Source organism: Gracilinanus agilis, chromosome 1, assembly GCF_016433145.1.
Source record: "Gracilinanus agilis isolate LMUSP501 chromosome 1, AgileGrace, whole genome shotgun sequence".
NCBI lineage: Eukaryota > Metazoa > Chordata > Mammalia > Didelphimorphia > Didelphidae > Gracilinanus > Gracilinanus agilis.
Genome location: NC_058130.1, coordinates 150,738,827 through 150,756,207, shown reverse-complemented (window position 1 = coordinate 150,756,207; position 17,381 = coordinate 150,738,827). Strand labels below are relative to the sequence as shown.

Sequence of the window (17,381 nt, the reverse complement as noted above, 5' to 3'; positions counted from 1 at the left end):
TATTAATAGATAAAAAACAACCAAAAGTTTCTAATACCTGATATTCAGATGTCCACTTTTGTCCTCTGCTTCAGAAGAGGCCACAGTCAACTGGTGAACAACAGAGCTTGGGTCGGTTTGACTATGGCTGACAGCCAAGAAAGTACCTTCTTGGATCCAAGTGAGAAGGCACAAGTTCAGAGGATTTGCTTCCTGATCTTCTCTATTCTCAAACTGAATTCTGTTTGAAATATTCAACAAATTCAAGACTTAAAAGTTTTAAAGGTAAAAGGAAATTTTTTTTGTATATAAAAACTAATTTCGTAAGAGTGAAACATAATCTATAAACTACTTTTGCAATTTTAATTGTTCCACTTTTAATTTTAAAACCAATATTTTTTTATTATAAAAAAAACACATGTTCTGAACAGCTAAAATGACTATTTATATAGACAACTATACTGGAACAACAACCAAATGGATAATGAAAAATGACAGTTAACCCACTAATCATTTATTTATTTTATTTTAATTTTTTTAAACCTTTAACTTCTGTGTATTGGCTCCTAGGTGGAAAAGTGGTAAGGGTAGGCAATGGGGGTCAAGTGACTTGCCAGGGTCACACAGCTGGGAAGTGTCTGAGGCTGGCTTTGAACCTAGGACCTCCCGACTCTCAATCCACTGAGCTACCCAGCTGCCCCCTCCACTAATCATTTTATATTTGGTTTTAGAACGTATTTTTGTATTTGCATTTGTATGTGAGTGTATATTATATTCTTGGAATTCACAATACTTTTAAAAAACAATGAAATCATATTATAATATATATTATTTAGGAGATAAAAAAAACTTTTTAAAGTTTTCAATCCTTTTCCTTACTCAAAACCTCTTGCTACTGATTTCATGGTTAAGTATAAAAGTATTTCTCAGACCACTAGAAAACACTAATCTACAATAAGTTTCACCTTTCAGACTATAGTGCTCTGGGTTCCTACCTACTCTAAATTATGATAAAGAAATAGGATAACTGGTTTTAAAAGCTTTTCTTCTGGGCTGTAGGCTACCTGCAAGCAAAAGTAAACGAGATCTTTTCTAGAAAACAGATTTAACATCTAATTTTGCCAACAAAAACCTGAATCAACAGAATAAAGAATTTATAGAAATGATAATTTGCAATAGAATAAATTGTTTGGTTTTCTTGGCATCTTTATTGCTTTTTGATTCTATGAAGGTGTAGAGGAAAGATTTTTGGACTTGGATTTAGGAAGACTTGAGTTCAAAATCCAACCTCAAACAGTTATCAGAAAAATGACCTTGGATCATTTAACCCAAGGCTGCCTCAGTTTCCATAATTGTAAAAAAAAGGGAATAATAATAGCATCTATTTCCCAAGAGCACTGTGAAGATAAAATATTTGTAAATCTCTTCAAAAACCTTAAAAGTGCTATGTAAATCTAGCTGCTGGTATTATTATTCTAATATAAAAATGATCAGGGCCAGAAAGTAACAACGACTAACCTCCCCAAAAGAAAAGGTAATTTGCAAATTAATCTTGTGTTTTGAACTTGTGATTTCATCTGCACAAGGAAACTCTCATGTAGAAATTCCTTCTACGCACCAACTTGGAGCTTTCAAAGGTCAAGTAACTTGCCTATGTTTACACAGCTAGTTTATGTCAGAAGCACGCTTTGAGTCCAGGTTTTCCTTTATCCACTCTTCCATTAGTGTAAAACCAAGACAGAAAGGGATTCTGGCAGACTATTGAGTTAGAAAACCACAATAACATTATCTGTTGTAATATATGCTTTAAAAATTTCTGAATTACATTTTGTTCTTGTAGGCAGCCCTCAAGAGGGGCTGCATGTTTTGACATCTCTGCAGTACACCACACTTCTCTCAAAGAAATGCATTATCCTTCAATTAAAAGTAAGGTGCTTGAGGTCACTTGGTCAATAGGCTGAGCCTGAATTACAGGTCATTAATAAACTTTATATTTCAACAGTATGTTTGAATTTCATAGTTACTATGGATCTGAACAAGCATAATTTTGAAGTAAAAGTCTGCTTTTAGAAAAGTTACCTACATGTTAAAAAGGCACTTATATGTTGAAGAACAGATGCTACACAGGGGCTAACTTTTTTGTGTCAAGGAACCCTTCTCAGAATAATGTTTTAAATACATAACACAAAATACATAAAATTACAAAAGAAACCAATTATATTAAAATGCAGTTATCAAAAAATATTTTTTTAAAAACCCAAGTTCTCAAATTCCAGATTAAAAACTTTGCTCTATGTAATATAATGAAGTAAATACTGTTCAGAATAATCAGATAATCATATTTCTATTACAATTTCTGTATTTCAATTAGGTGAACCTTTAGTTCAATTGTACTAGTTCGATTGAGTAATTATATACATATGTAATAATATTTTGCATTTTCATAGCATTTTAATATACATTATCTTATTTTATATATTTGAAATAACTTATTAGCAGTTTTAAAGCAAATTGTAAGAAAAAGTAAAATAATGTATATCCAATTCTTGAATGTTCAAAGAACTTCATTTCAGCATTCAAGAATTCAGTCTATATCCCTTTAAGCCTCCTTTCCAGAGCCCTGAGTAAAAAGAACCCACACTGGAGAAGAAGCAGACAGTTATTACCAAGAAAAAGGAGGAAATCAGGGATGAGGGGAAATAGCCTGGACCAATTAGTCTTTGAAAGCACTTTTCTCAAGGGTTTAACACTTAGCAGGTCAGGTTCCACCCCTCCCCACATTCCAGCATAATATCATAAAAAACTGCCTACTTGTATATTTTTTCCAGGTGAGGTGTTGTAACAGAAACCTTAAATCCATTACCCCCCACAGCACCTATTTTCACTGTGGGGTCTAATTCTGTAGTACCACCTAGAAAACAAATGTAATTATCATCATTACACACACAAGAATATAACTCACTACAATTTTCCCTTTATTACCACCAAACTGCTTGATAAATACATTACGACACAGTAAAGAGCAAAAACCGGAGCCGACACTCTTCCCCCTTTCTCATATACAGATACTAATACAGAACAGAATAATGTCTTATTTTTTTTTAAATAACTGATAGAAGCTACATTCTTTAAAAACAGGTTAAAATTTCTTTTAAAAAGCATCTTTATTTTATTGAAACATAGAAGCTGATTAACCTAAGCTATGACTCTTCTACATTATTTCTCATTTGTTTAACAACTATTAAGGGAGTGGAGGGCTGAGGGGGTGGGTAAGAGGGGATGGGTAGAAAGTAATAGCTGAGAGAATGACTAGGTAGGTCTTTCCAGTTTTAAAAAAATTAATCTTTACAGCACAAGTCAAGGCTTTTGTAAAATAACAATGTAAATCATAAACAAGACCAAAATTTAATCCACTGTATCTAAAAGCATCAAATTTTAATTACTGATAAAATGTTTTGACAAAGCAGGTGCTTCCTAACACCTAAAAAAACCACCCTTACAAAATATAATCCCTCCCCAAATTAAGCAAAAATATCTAATAGTGATTGTAACTCAGTACAGACATCATATAAAACTAATACTTTGGTTTGAATAAATAGGGAATCCAATAGTACTGTATATTCTGGGTCTAATCACAAATGCTCTATAAGAATTATTTTTAAATTAACAAACTTAAAATAGGTCAACTTAATACCAAAATGCATTCAAAAGGCAATATTAACATTTTCAATTTTTTGATATACTAAAATAAAACACTAGAATTTATTTCCTTTTAGATGAAGGCCAAGAGGTCTATTTCAGAATAAAACAAAGAAAAATAAAAGTCTGTGTATTTAAGACAAAAATACAAACATGAATTCATACCAGCTCTATAGACAGAAATCTGATTATTGGCATCTAGAACAGCAAGGTCAGCACTTTTTTTAGGCTGTGTGCAGAATACAACTTGGTTCACGGGATGTGGAAGCAGCAACTCATAGGTACAGAGAGGAGGAGGCACCACAGAATGTTGAAAGGCTGTCACCAATACCTTGTCTTCAATGGAAAAATCAAATCAGCACATAAAGGATTAGTCACAATGATGTTTTAATTAAAAAGTAGGCACTTATATAATACTAGAGATGGCAGTGTATTTCCATTAATTTTCCTTTAAAAGGTACCTTACCTTTTCTGTCTCAGCAACAAATGTAAAGAAAATCATAATAACAAGCTTATAGGCTATGGTGTCCTTTAGTTTTAACAATACAAGGTTAAATAAAATAATAAGATAAGGGTACCCGAATATACGCTGTTTATATTGAGAGGGTTTCTCATCTCTCAGACATGGCCAGAGAAATGCTAAGCTAGTCAGTGATGTCTCTCAGTCCATGAAGAACAGGACAAGTACATCAGAAGAAGAAAAGAGGAAACTGCAGGATTTTCAAAGAAGGGAGCAAAGTTTATTGTCTGCAAACTATAAAACATTAAGCTTATTGACAAAATTCTAGAACAGTGATTCAAACTCAAATAAAGGGTGGGAGACAGTACTGACATGGGATGTATATTGTTTTAAAAATCATATATTAACATCACCTATGTTGTATTTTATTTCCATTTATTTTACTAAATATTTCCCAAATACAGGTTCTGACAGTCCACTGTGCTTGACACTTCTGCTCTAGAACTTATATTAGGAAAGAGAGATGACTCTTTTTTTTTTTTTTAAACCCTTACCTTCCGTCTTGGAGTCAATACTGTGTATTGGCTCCAAGGCAGAAGAGTGGTAAGGGTAGGCATTGGGGGGTCAAGTGACTTGCCCAGGGTCACACAGCTGGGAAGTGTCTAAGGCCAGATTTGAACCTAGGACCTCCCATCTCTAGGCCTGGCTCTCAAACTACCAGCTGCCCCCATGACTCTTGATAAATGAAACATCTAAGATAAAAAAACAAAGATCCAGAGTGGCTTCAAGTTATGACATTTGCAAAAAGCCTTTCCCACACCTCCTTAGTACTAGTGCACTCCCTCTGAGACTCTCAAATTTACTCTTGTATCTAGTTGTTTGCATACTGTCTTCTCCCTGATTAGATTGTAAACTCCCACAGGGCAGGGATTTTTCTTTGTCTTTCTTTGTACCCCTAGAGCTTACATAGTAAGCAATTGATAAATGCTTGTTGATTGACAGATTACCTAATCTCTTTTTTGACAGGGTGAAATAGACTGGCAGATCAGAAAAAAAGTCTTATGTCAGATGCTTTTGCTAAGATCTAGCTTCAAGACTTTTATGTGATTCTTGTGGTCAGGATGGAGAAGAGATCACACAGTTGGGTGATTTTGATACTTTTTGAATGATGGGACCCACAGAGTAGTCATTAATGATTCTAGGTCAATTTGGAAGATTTCTAGTAGAATACCCCAACAATCTGTACTTAGCTTAGCTGTATGCTATTTAACATTTAAAGTGATAAATGATATGTTTATCAAATTTGTAAAGAAGAGTTGAGGAAAGGGAAGAAGTAAAAAAGGAAAGAAGAAAGAAGAAAAAGAGTCCTTGGGGAGAGGAGGGGTGCTGAGGGAAGAGGAGACAGGAAAGATGCCTATCTGTGTTGTTTCCTTAGAAGTTTATAGCCTCTGCTCCTGAATTTCCAAACTTTGCCCTGAATACTGACCTTTCTCAACCAGCAATATATTTCTGCTAGGTCAGCTTCCTTGTCTCTCAGGCAAATTTCTCCTGAGATTTTACTTTGTGGAGTGCATAAGGCCAGCTAGATTTCATTACTCTCCTTGGCCTTGCTTCTGACTTTCCAGACTTTCAAATCATGCACTTGTGCTAGGTATCTTCATCCACTCCCTCCCTCCCTATAAGAACAGGAGTTAGTCTTCTTTTATTTTGCTTATATTTGTAACCTCAGTGCTTAGAGTCTGGCACATAGAAGCCACTTAATAAATGCTTGTTTCCTTCATTCCTTATATAACTGTGATGTAGCACTGGCTTTTTCATATCAGTGAGGTTTCACCATCTATAATTACGTAGTTTTTTCATCTAAGTGTAAGCTTCATAGTTATTCCTATTTTTAAAAAAAACTTGCCTTCCATTTTGGAATTGTTACTAGGCATTGGTTCTAAGGCAGAAGAGTGATAAGGGCCGAGCAATCGAGGTTTAATGACTTGCCCAGGGTCACACAGCTAGGAAGTGTCTGAGGACCAATTTGAAGCCAGGACTTGTCTTGAGGTTCGGTTCTCTATCCACTGAGCCACCTAGCAGTTCATATACCTTATCCCTATTAAAATTAATCTTATTAGTCTGAAATATAATCTCTAAGCCTGTTCCTGATCTGTATTTAGCCCTGAAGTCTCACGTGCCATTGGCCAAGATCCAGTATAGTCATTAGAGTTCTAACTTCAAACCTCGAATCAAGGCCTGCAAATAAAACATATATATATTGAAGTACAGTAAAATTATTATAAAACATTTCTTGAAGCCTGAATTTGATTTTGTAGCTAAGTAGTGAAGTAGATAGGAGTGTCAGACTTAAAGTTAAGAAGTCCTAACTTCAAATCTAGTCCCAGTCACTTACTAGGTGACTGAATATACTGCTTCTTCATTTGTAAAATGGGAATTATAATAAAACCATTTCTCAAGATTGTTTTGAGGACCAAATCAGTTACTGGTAAGATGTTTTCAAACTTTAAAGCACTACATAAACACTATTATTGTTTATTATTATTATGGTTATACTACATCAGATAGTTTCTTTGCCTCCAAAATATGTACAGCTTGCCCTACTTGCCAGGCCTTCAATCAACATGCTTTTTGTGGCAAAGTCTTTGGTGGATGTCTTCTTGCTTACATGCCATTTGAGCATTTATAAATTGATTTTATCTCTATGCCAAAAGCTGGTCGATCAGCTGACCAGTTGGCCTAAAGCCTTTCCTACTGCTTGGGCCATAGCAGCGTTTATTGCCAAAGTCCTTCTAAAAGAGATTATTCCTCATTTTGGCCCACCAGCATGTATTGATTTGGATAGAGGAACCCATTTTACTGATTCGGACTTATCACAAATTTATTCATGTTTGGGGATAACTCCTAAATTTCATATACCTTATCATCCCCAGAGCTCTGGCAAAGTTGAAAGGATGAATAAACTTAAAATTATGATTGCCAAATTGTACACGGAGACTCATATAAAATGGCCTTAAATTCTCCCTCTGGCACTATTTTAACTCAGAAGCTGACCCAGAGGTGATTTACACATCTCACCATTTGAGATGCTCTTTGGGCATCCACCTATTCAGGCTCAACCGTTTACACCTGCCTATATGTCATTGTTAGGAGGGGATACAACCATTGCCACATATATCAAACAATTACAAACAAAATTGTGAGACACTAGAGCTGCTGTTCAGGCAGGCCCCATAGACTTCTTGCTTCATGATCTAAAGCCAGGTGATAGATAGTATGTACATAAAGAACTTCAAACGTACTGGGTTGACAGAACGTGCTTATGATGGACCATTCCAGATCCTTTTGACTACACCAACAGCTATTAAAATTGGGGAGAAGGACTCATGGATTCATTGTAGCCATGTAAAAGAGTGCCTTCTGTTGATACTGAATAATTGACTATACCATCCTGTAACTGACTATTGATTGTATCTGAGACTTCCTTATTGCTGAATCTGTACTATTTGTTGTTGTTGTTCTTTCACTGTATTTGATCAATCCTTGAACTTCTATTTTATGAATTTGACAATTTGGTATTTTCTTTGTACATATATTACCTCAAAGGAAACCTGTATTGAATTGACTTGATTTACAATTGATTTGATTTGCATTTTGTGCTTCTTGTGACATTTTTGTATTTTCTTCAGTATTATTGCTTTTATGCCTCCATTGTTTTATCTACATTTGCACTCACACTGTGGACCATGGTTAAGAGGAAATGCATCTAAATTCTTGGGTAAGAACCTTTATATTCTACCCCTCCTTAAGTGACATGAATTGTAAGATATATATATATATTTTTTTTGATTGTCACTGATTGTATGAGACATATTTTTAAATTTTTAGCACATTTTTTATAACTGCATGTGCAATTTTCATTTTCCTAAGCACATGTCATCTATCTAAATTGAAAGAGTTTTTGATTATTAGATTAGTGTAGGTTTACTATATCCATTTGTTTGAACTGTAACTGCCTGCCCAAAAGCCTTTGACTACTGAAACTGCCATTGGTATTTTGCTATTATGGAGCTTAGTACATATGTCTGATTCAAGGAAATGGGATCAACAAAGGAGCACAGACCTCACCTACATAGTGCCAAAGAAGCACAGACATCTATATAGTACCAAAGCAGCACGTACTTAACCTGAATGATGCTAAATGAGCACACAGTTCAAAAAGAGAAACCAATCTTGCTAGAATTGCTGAGACTTCTATGTCAATAAAGAAGGACTTGAACCTAGTTTGAGACTTAACATATGTTAAGATGCAGGACTCCTTGTAGCACACTGCTTGTGAAATTTATGTCAAGTACCTAACAATTGGCTGTTCTGGCTCCATATTCTACCCCTGAGAAACGACAATGAAAGAAGAAACTATGAAATATCAGACCAATAAATAAATATCTAGTCCTTTTCCTAATTTTCTTACTATGGTGGTTGACTGTGGTCCTGGTTGCTAAGTGGGTAAGTGCATGATGTCAGACATGGATTACCTTAATTGGGCATTATTCAAAGACCTATTGTGATTTTTTTTTTAAACCCTTGTACTTCGGTGTATTGTCTCATAGGTGGAAGATTGGTAAGGGTGGGCAATGGGGGTCAAGTGCCTTGCCCAGGGTCACACAGCTGGGAAGTGGCTGAGGCCGGATTTGAACCTAGGACCTCCTGTCTCTAGGCCTGACTCTCACTCCACTGAGCTACCCAGCTGCCCCCTGTGATTTTTTTTTTTTATTTAGAATTTTTTCCATATAAAATTTAGGATCAAATATTTAGAATTTTCATCTGGTTTTTGCTATTTTTCTGATGATTTTAATTGGCCATGATTCATTTGTTTTGTTTAAATGCATTTGTTTTATATGTATATATATTTTGTTGTGAAAGAAAGGGGACTGCTCTCTGATTTTTTTTGTTAAAAAGTGCCAAGTATTTGATTTTCTTTTGTTGTAAAAAATTGTTGCCATTTCCCTTTTGTATTAATGTATATGCCCTTTATTTTATTATGATTGTAAATTTATTTATGTTTGTTATGATCCACTGGGGAGACTGGTCTCCCAAAGGATTACAGCGGGGAATGTGCAGTTTAAAATGTTTTAAGTCCTGGAAGACTACATCTTCCAGGACTCTCTATCACAACTGCCTTAGACACCTACCACTTCCTTTGTGGGAGGTGTCTGAGAAAGTATATGACAGAGAGAGAGAGAGAGAGAGAGATCGATCTTTGGTGCCTTTTTGGGGGCAGTGCCTTTCCCCCCCAGGGTGCCTTCCCTGCCCTGTGCACTTCTAGAGAGCCTAATTTCCCTAGTTTTCCCTAACCTTTCTTTACTACCTAAATAAAACCCAGTTAAATATCCCCAGAGACTAGCCTGACTTTTTTCTACCTCAAGATCCTAGCCTACCCTCCTAAGGGCTCGGGTCAATTTCCCACTGGGGCTGGGGGGCCCACCCCAGCTACCTTCATTCCCTACCTACCTTTTCTCTTCCTCCCATTCATCCTCATCCTCCCTTTTTCACCCAACACAATCTATAAAGCAGGTATAATTCCTAAACCCCAAGAGTAGTGCTATAATCAAAGTTTCCTGCATTATAGACAATTTGCCACAAATTATCTCAAATTATAGTTTATCTCAATAAAAATAAGCATTCCCTTCTTTTTTTTTTTTTTTTAAATAGCAAACAAGTGTTCTATTCAAATGGCAGTTTTTTTTTTCCAAAAAAATCTCAAACATGCTTTGGAAACAGACCTTTGGAAAAAGACTCAACAGGTTTTGGAAACAATCCTTATAATATGCATTGGAGGCTAGGTTTGATACATATAACATGAAGAAACAAAAGCACTTAGTAACTTTGTCCCAGGAGGGAACAAAAAGTGAAGTCTCAAGATTTTCTCTTCCATTGTTTTAATCATTAGATCCTCCTGTTTTTGCTCTCTGTACAGCAGTTTACTTAGAAGGAATATCAAACCTTCCAAAAGGGGGACTTACTTCCATCAATGACTGCCACACTTGCTAGGTCACATGCATTTTCTCCTGTGCTCCGGTCAGTATTCCAATACCAATCATAGCAGAGGTAATGCCATCCTTGACAGAGGACATGTAATCTGTATGGAGTCACTGGGTCCCAGGTCAGGGACACAATCTTGCTCCTTTTGTCTTTACTAAAGTGTAGATTCTGTTTAAGATACCAGTGATAGTTTCCAACTGTCCATAGCTGAACTGGAAGAGAAAACAAAAGGGCTGTTATAAACTGTACAGACTTGATTAAAAAGATCAAATTTCCTATTATATTTGCGGGAGTATAACAGTATGGGCAGTGACAGATCTTTAGCCATTTGGTCTGAAAAAGCAAGAAACTAAACACTAGGATGGAATATGGTCAGAAGTAGTCACAGTATATTTACAGCTGTTCTTTTTGTGGTGGCAAAGAACTGGAAACTAAAAGGATACCCCTCAATTGGGGAATGCCTGAACAAATTGTGGTATATGATGGTGATAGAATACTATTGTGCTATAAGGAATGATAAGCAGGATGATTTCAGAAAAAGATAGAAAGATCTATGTGAACTGATGCATAGTGAAGTAAGCAGAACCAGAAAAATGTTGTTCACAGTATCAGCAATATTGTGGGAAGATCACCTGTGAAAGACTTAGCTACTCTCAGCAATATAATGATCCAGGACAATTGTGAAGGACTTACGACACAGAATACTATCTACCTCCAGAGAAAGAACTGTGGGAGCTAGAATACAGATCAAAGCATACCATTTTTCACTTTAATTATATTTGGGTTTTTATTGGGGGGGGTGTTGATTTTATATTCAATATTTGCCTGAATATTCTCTTATAATAATGAACAATATAAAAATAGGTTTTGCATGAAAATGTATGCATAACCCAGATCAAATTGCTTACCACCTTCTGGAATGGGGAAAGAAGGGAGGAGAGGGATAGCGGCAATTTGGATCTCATAACTTCAGAAAACTTAGATGGAAAATTGTTATTACATGTGATTGGTAAAAGAATGTATCTTTAAAAAAATTTAAAAGAGATCTCTTGTCCTTCCCACCATACTAATATTTTTATCCACACTTAGAAGAAGTAAAGCTGTGATTCTATACTCTCTTACCATAGGATGCTGGTCCTGCATTCTCTTCATAGCTAAGGTCTTCAAGCCAAAGTGCAAGGACTGTGGAATCTGAATTCCATAGTAACTCATTTACCTGATAAGAAAAATTCTGTTGTTATTGTACTTTAAGTTTTATTGACTTCTCATTCAAGTTTTCAAAACCCAAATATTTTAATTGACATTGGAAGCATTTCTACTCCTTTATACAAATCAAGGGTTCCAAGAACTTCCTGGCTGCTTAGATGACAAGATCTCAAGTAATGCCTCAGGGCTGACTAAACTGATTTCAAAAGTGGTACCTTATTTTTAACTGGTGAATGGCTTTGGCAATGAGGTTATTATGTTGTAAAATTAACGCTAAAATAAATTTCTCTTTCTACCCAGACTCCATTTTCTAAAACAGTTCATTTCATGTGGTAGGTTTTATGTCAGTTGAAATGAAAGGGGGTGATATGAGAGTACATAATCACATTTCAACAATCTATCTCTCTTTGCCAGAGCAGCAAAATCACAAGCATCCAAAAAGGAAAAAATTAATTCAAACAAGTATATTCAACTTGACATTTACTTAATGCCAATGTTCAAGAAAAACCATGTTTTTAACACTAGGTACTCATGAGATACACACACACACACACACACACACACACACACACACACACAGAGTTTCTTAAGGAAAAAAGTTTTTATTAACCTTGCAAACATCAATGAATGTTTCCACATATAAAGAAAAGAATAAGATTACATATTAATAGGTTTTTTTAAACCCTTTCCTTCTGTCTTAAAATCAATATTATGTATTGGTTTCAAGGCAGAAGAGCTCTAAGGGCTAGGCAATGGAGTTAAGTGACTTGCCCAGGGTCACACAGCTAGGAAGTGTCTGAGGCCAAATTTGAACACAGGACCTCCCATCTCTAGGCCTGGTTCTCAATCCACTAAGCTACCCAGCTGCCCCTTTAATAGATGTTTTTTAAAACTGAACTTGACCTACTACAAACAGTAAACAAATTAGGCTGAAGACTTTAGAAAAAAGCATGTCTGGATGCATATGTCTGTCTATTTTGAATATAAAACTCTGAGTCTCAGAATAAGGGATTGCATTCTACATAATAGTCCCATGCACTTTACAAGCAAAACTCTTTAGATCTGCATAAACCAAATAGTTTTGAACCAGTTCAACTCCAAGATTAATTCTTAAGAGAAGTCAACTAACCTACTAAGCACTTACTTATTCATAAAGTCTGTATTTTAACCAACTAGGAAGCATTCACTAAACATGCACTATGTCAGGTGAGAGACTAGGTGGAAAAATATAGATCACTGAGCCTGGAGAAAGACCAGAGTTCAAATCTGACCTCAGATACTAGTTGTGTGATCCTGTGCAAGTCACTTAACTCCTGTCTACTTAAGACTGGAGAAGGAAATTATTTTTACATGTAATTGGGAAAAGAAAGCATTACTGAAAAGTAAAAAACAAACAAAAAATACTGGAGAAAGAAATGGCAAACCAGTCCATGATCTTTGCTAAGAAAACCCTATAGTCAAATGGTTCACGGGTTTTGCAAAGAGTTGGACATGATTGAATGACTAAACAACATGTGTCAAGTATAAAAGTACAAAAAATAAAACAATTCTTACTTGCAAGGGGCTTTTATTCTAATAGGAGGAGAGAATGATTACTTAATTATACATAGCATAAATATAAAGTTAACCAATACATAAATATGTACACAAAGTAGTTATATACAAAGAAGATGATACCAGGAAGAAGGAGGGGTCCAAGCAGTTCAGGGAATCAGAAAAGGTTTTATGCAGAAGACAGGACTTAAGCTCTGCCATAAGAAGAGTGGGATTTTGAAGAGAAAATGCATTGTCAAGTTTAGCTCAATTCTTGGCACATGACATACTTTAACTAAATCCTTATTAATTTGATTTGCATTTCAGATATAGCAAATAGCCATTACAAAGGCAATTAAGATGAAGAAATGTTGGGAACCAACAAAAGAGCAGCTAAACTGATTATGCAATCTATAGCTGCTCCATAGCTATAAGCATAGTTCTTTCTCTGAGAGAGAGTTCAAAACACTCAAGGGAAAGAATTTTGAAAAGTCAAAAAATATTTAATGGATATGTAAATGAATTCCAAAAGCAACCAAGCCATGATATTAGGCATGACAAAAGGCAAAAATTAATCTTATTGCTTTCAACATAATCAAGGAAAATGGGATATCTCATTTTTAAAAATACATTTACTTTGTAAAAACTCCTTAAAAAAAAAAAAAAAGTCAGGTACCCAGCACACTGTATTATAGAAGATCATAATAAATGGTTGCTGAATGGAATTATTAGCAATTGGCTGATTTGTTTTCCTTAGGAATTCATGTCTTTATTAATAATTAAATTAATATCCTTTAATAAATGACTTTTCTGTTTATACCAAAAGTAAGCATAAAGCTTTCCTATAGTTATGGAACGTTCTCTCAACATGGCAAGCTCAATATTAGTTCATCATGTACCTACTCACCTTTACCTGACCTTTCTGGAAAGGAAGTATAAAATCTCCATGAAGAAGTCCATTTTTTTCAAAAAACACAACATCATGTTGGTTAGGTTTATTCTGTGTAGATGCAATCAAACTACCAGAAGGCCTTGAAGCAAACAAAAAGAGTATTACAATAAAGCCAAGAGATTTTTTTCCAACAGCAAAGAAAGTGAAAGTAAAATGGGTACCCACTTATTGGGAAACTGCTGAACAAATTACAGTATATGAATATAATGAAATATTATCTTACTGTAAGAAATACCAAATGGAAAGAATTCAGAGACAGCTGGAAGACAGAATAGTTGTATGTTCCAAAGCAAACAGAGATGTATAAAATGACAGAAATAAGCAAAACTAGAGAAATAAATGATGACTACAAGAATAAAGAGAAGGACATCATAACTTATCAATGTAAGTTAACTTTCATAACTTAAGATGTTTGAGTGTAAAACATACCTTTTGGCAGAGGGACAGTGAACTATAGGTATGGAATGAGATATATTATATCATATATGGTCTTCATTGTACGTTCTTACGAGACAATATTTTGGGGATTGGTAGGGTGAAAAAAGTGATATTAATGTTTAAAAAGTTTTAAATTTACATAAAATCTTCATGTTAAATGGCTTAGTTTGCTCAGTCATGGGTCCAAAATATTCTGTATCTTTTACACCACTATTCACTTAAATCATACTCATCATGAGATTTCCACATCAGTGGAGGCTACCTTCATTTCTTAGGATTTTTTTATAAGTCCTTAAAACAATCAGCTCAGAATTTTCCTTGTTTCAATTGCTCCTCTCTATGAAAATTTCCATACACATTGCTAAGTATAACAGAAAAAAGGATTGTATGCAAAATTGTGAATCTCTTATTATGAACTGCTTGCTGTTCCTTTTATTATAATAAATTCAGTGTGTAACTTTGAAAGCTATATGGATGTTTTAGTTTATTTGAATAATTCAAAATTGAATTCTGAGTTGGATAAACTCAAAACTACTTGTTCTGTGCTCAGAATACTATATACAACAGTATATTAACATGCTTGTCATCTTCCACCCCCAAAGACTATCCTCATGCTTTGTCATCTTTGGTATTCAAGTAAAATTTCAGGTTTGTCTTCTTTTGCATTTCTCTTATTATCAATAATATAGCATCCTTTCCTATGACTGTTAATAGTCTGCAGCTCTTCTTTTTAAAACTGTATGTTGATATCTTTTTACTATTTCTATATTGGGGTCTTATATATTCCCATTAGCTCATACAAATTTTGGATATCTTTATCAGAGATATATGATATAAAGGTTTTTTTCCTCAGTTGATTACTTCCTTTTTATATTTGCATCAATTTTGTTCAGGGCAAATCTCTTCAATTTGAAGTAAACAAAACAGAATTAAAATACTGATTTTTAATCCACTCTGCAATTTAATTAAATATTTTTCTTGTGAAATATTTATATGATATAAAACAAAACAGAAGTGTACAATTCTATGATTTGGTGATAGAAGTATGACCAAAACAACATGATTTAAAAATAAATCTTTTATAGATGTTGGTTCGGTTTGCTTCACAGAATGAAATAAATCAGTGGTGTCCAACTCAAATAGAAATAGAAGCCATTAAACCATACATGAGGGCCATATGTTAAACTTATATATGTTCTATACTGTATTTTTAATTGTTTTGTTGAATATTTCCCAATTTCATTTCAATCTCGTTGCAAAGTACAGACCAGGGCCTCTTGTACGATACCTCTCAGGTAGTTAGAACTAAAATATATATTGCTTCTTTTCTTGTTATTGAAGAAGAAGCAAGGGCAATAGAAACAAATTTTGGATAGCCAGAAGTTCAAATATTATTATATGTCATGATAATAAAATGTTAACATTTATATAGCTCTTTAAGGTTTGCAAAGCACTTCACATAAACTATAAAATCTAAAACTGCACCAAAACTTCTGGAACACCCTGTATGTTATCTCAATTGATGGTACTTCTAAGGAGCTTTTCCTTGACCAGGAATTAGATTGTTTTGAGAACTTAAATGAAAAAGATTAAAGTATGCTAAGAAATGAAATAGCAAACATATCTTTTTGAAGACTGATTTCTGATGGACACGTGAAAATCAAAACCAAATATTTGAACTTTACCTAAATGAAATCTACAAATAGCACTTAAGTCAAACCTCAGCAAAGACCAACTACAAGAAAAGACATAAAATCCAACAGCATTCCATTTCTGCATGGCTATCCTCACCAGAATTTTAATAGAGTCCAGAAAAAACAATCAAGGTTTTGAAGAAACTATGAGCTAGCAAACAAAGCAGCCTCTACTTACTTCCATGCCAGTGCTTGTCCTAGTCCTGCAACAGGCTCACTGGTTGACTGTAAAACAAGCTCTCTGTTCCATACTCTGATTTTCCGAGCCCCTATAGAGCAAATGATTTGAAAATGACTGAACTGAGATTTATTTTTTCTATTTATTTATTTGTTTATTGGCAATTACACATTTTAACAAATTTCCACACAAGTTTTCCTAAATTATATAATTCAAGTTATCTCCCTCCCTCCCTTCCCTTCCCCCTCCTGGTACTGGCAGGCAATTCAATCTGGGTTATACATGTATTATCAAGTATATTTCCATATTGTTCATTTTTTTAAATCCTTATCTTCTGTCTTAGAATCAATACTGTGTATTGGTTCCAAGGCAGAAAACTGGTAAGGGCTAGGCAATGGGAGTTAAGTGACTTGCCCAGAGTCACACAGCTAGGAAGTGTCTGAGGTCAGATTTGAATCCAGAACCTCCGGTCTCTAGACCTTGTTCTCAATCCACTGAGTCACCCAGCTGTCCCCTAGGGTTCATTTTTATTAGTGAGTAATCTTATAAAACCAAAACCTCCAAACAAACAATTGAAAAATCGTATGTTTTCATCTGCATTCTGGCTCCAACAGTTATTTGTCTGAAGGTGAATATAATATTCTTTGTCATAAGTCCCTCAGAATTGTCCTAGATCATTGTATTGCTGATAGTAGTTAAGTATCACAGTTGATCACTGAATTAAACAAGAATAGAATTGGGGGAGAAAGGAAAGAAATGAAGAGGGGAAGCTACAAATTATGGTCAATTCAACATGTTTTTGAGGAATCCCTTTATGAATCAAAAGTCTAAAATTAATTTCCAAACACAATTTACACACAAATAGTTTCATAGTCCCTTGCTAGACCATCAAATCTTTTAGAATTTAGTGACAAACACTCATTAGAAAGAGAGCGGAAACAAGCTTCTAATATTAAGTTATTGAGAAACTAAAATTTGACTGATAACAAAAGGCAAATAAATCAGAGAGTAAGAGAGAAAAGTACATACTTTTCTGGGTCACCATACTTTATAAGGGTCTCTGTCAAAATAATGAATAGGGAGGGCAGTCTTTAAAATATGCCAGGTAAGAGATAGATGAAGAAAAATTATTGAGAGATTCCTATTTTATTCATCTATGTATTCCTCACAGTGTCAAACAGTGTTTTTATATAGTAGCTG

The 17,381-nt window shown here is 34.6% G+C and overlaps 1 protein-coding gene across 1 annotated transcript in view; it reads right to left on the bottom strand.

Annotated features, from left to right (window-relative positions):
• The window catches only part of ELP1 (elongator acetyltransferase complex subunit 1), a 77,790-nt gene that overhangs the window by 48,432 nt on the left and 11,977 nt on the right, over window positions 1-17,381 (bottom strand). The window contains exons 7-13 of the mRNA XM_044657218.1: window positions 16,182-16,272; window positions 13,827-13,950; window positions 11,303-11,396; window positions 10,162-10,392; window positions 3,844-4,014; window positions 2,791-2,890; window positions 38-220 (exon numbers count right to left, since the gene is read on the bottom strand). Of these exons, the coding sequence (XP_044513153.1) occupies window positions 38-220; window positions 2,791-2,890; window positions 3,844-4,014; window positions 10,162-10,392; window positions 11,303-11,396; window positions 13,827-13,950; window positions 16,182-16,272 (994 nt within the window). The remainder of the gene's footprint in view (window positions 1-37; window positions 221-2,790; window positions 2,891-3,843; window positions 4,015-10,161; window positions 10,393-11,302; window positions 11,397-13,826; window positions 13,951-16,181; window positions 16,273-17,381) is intronic.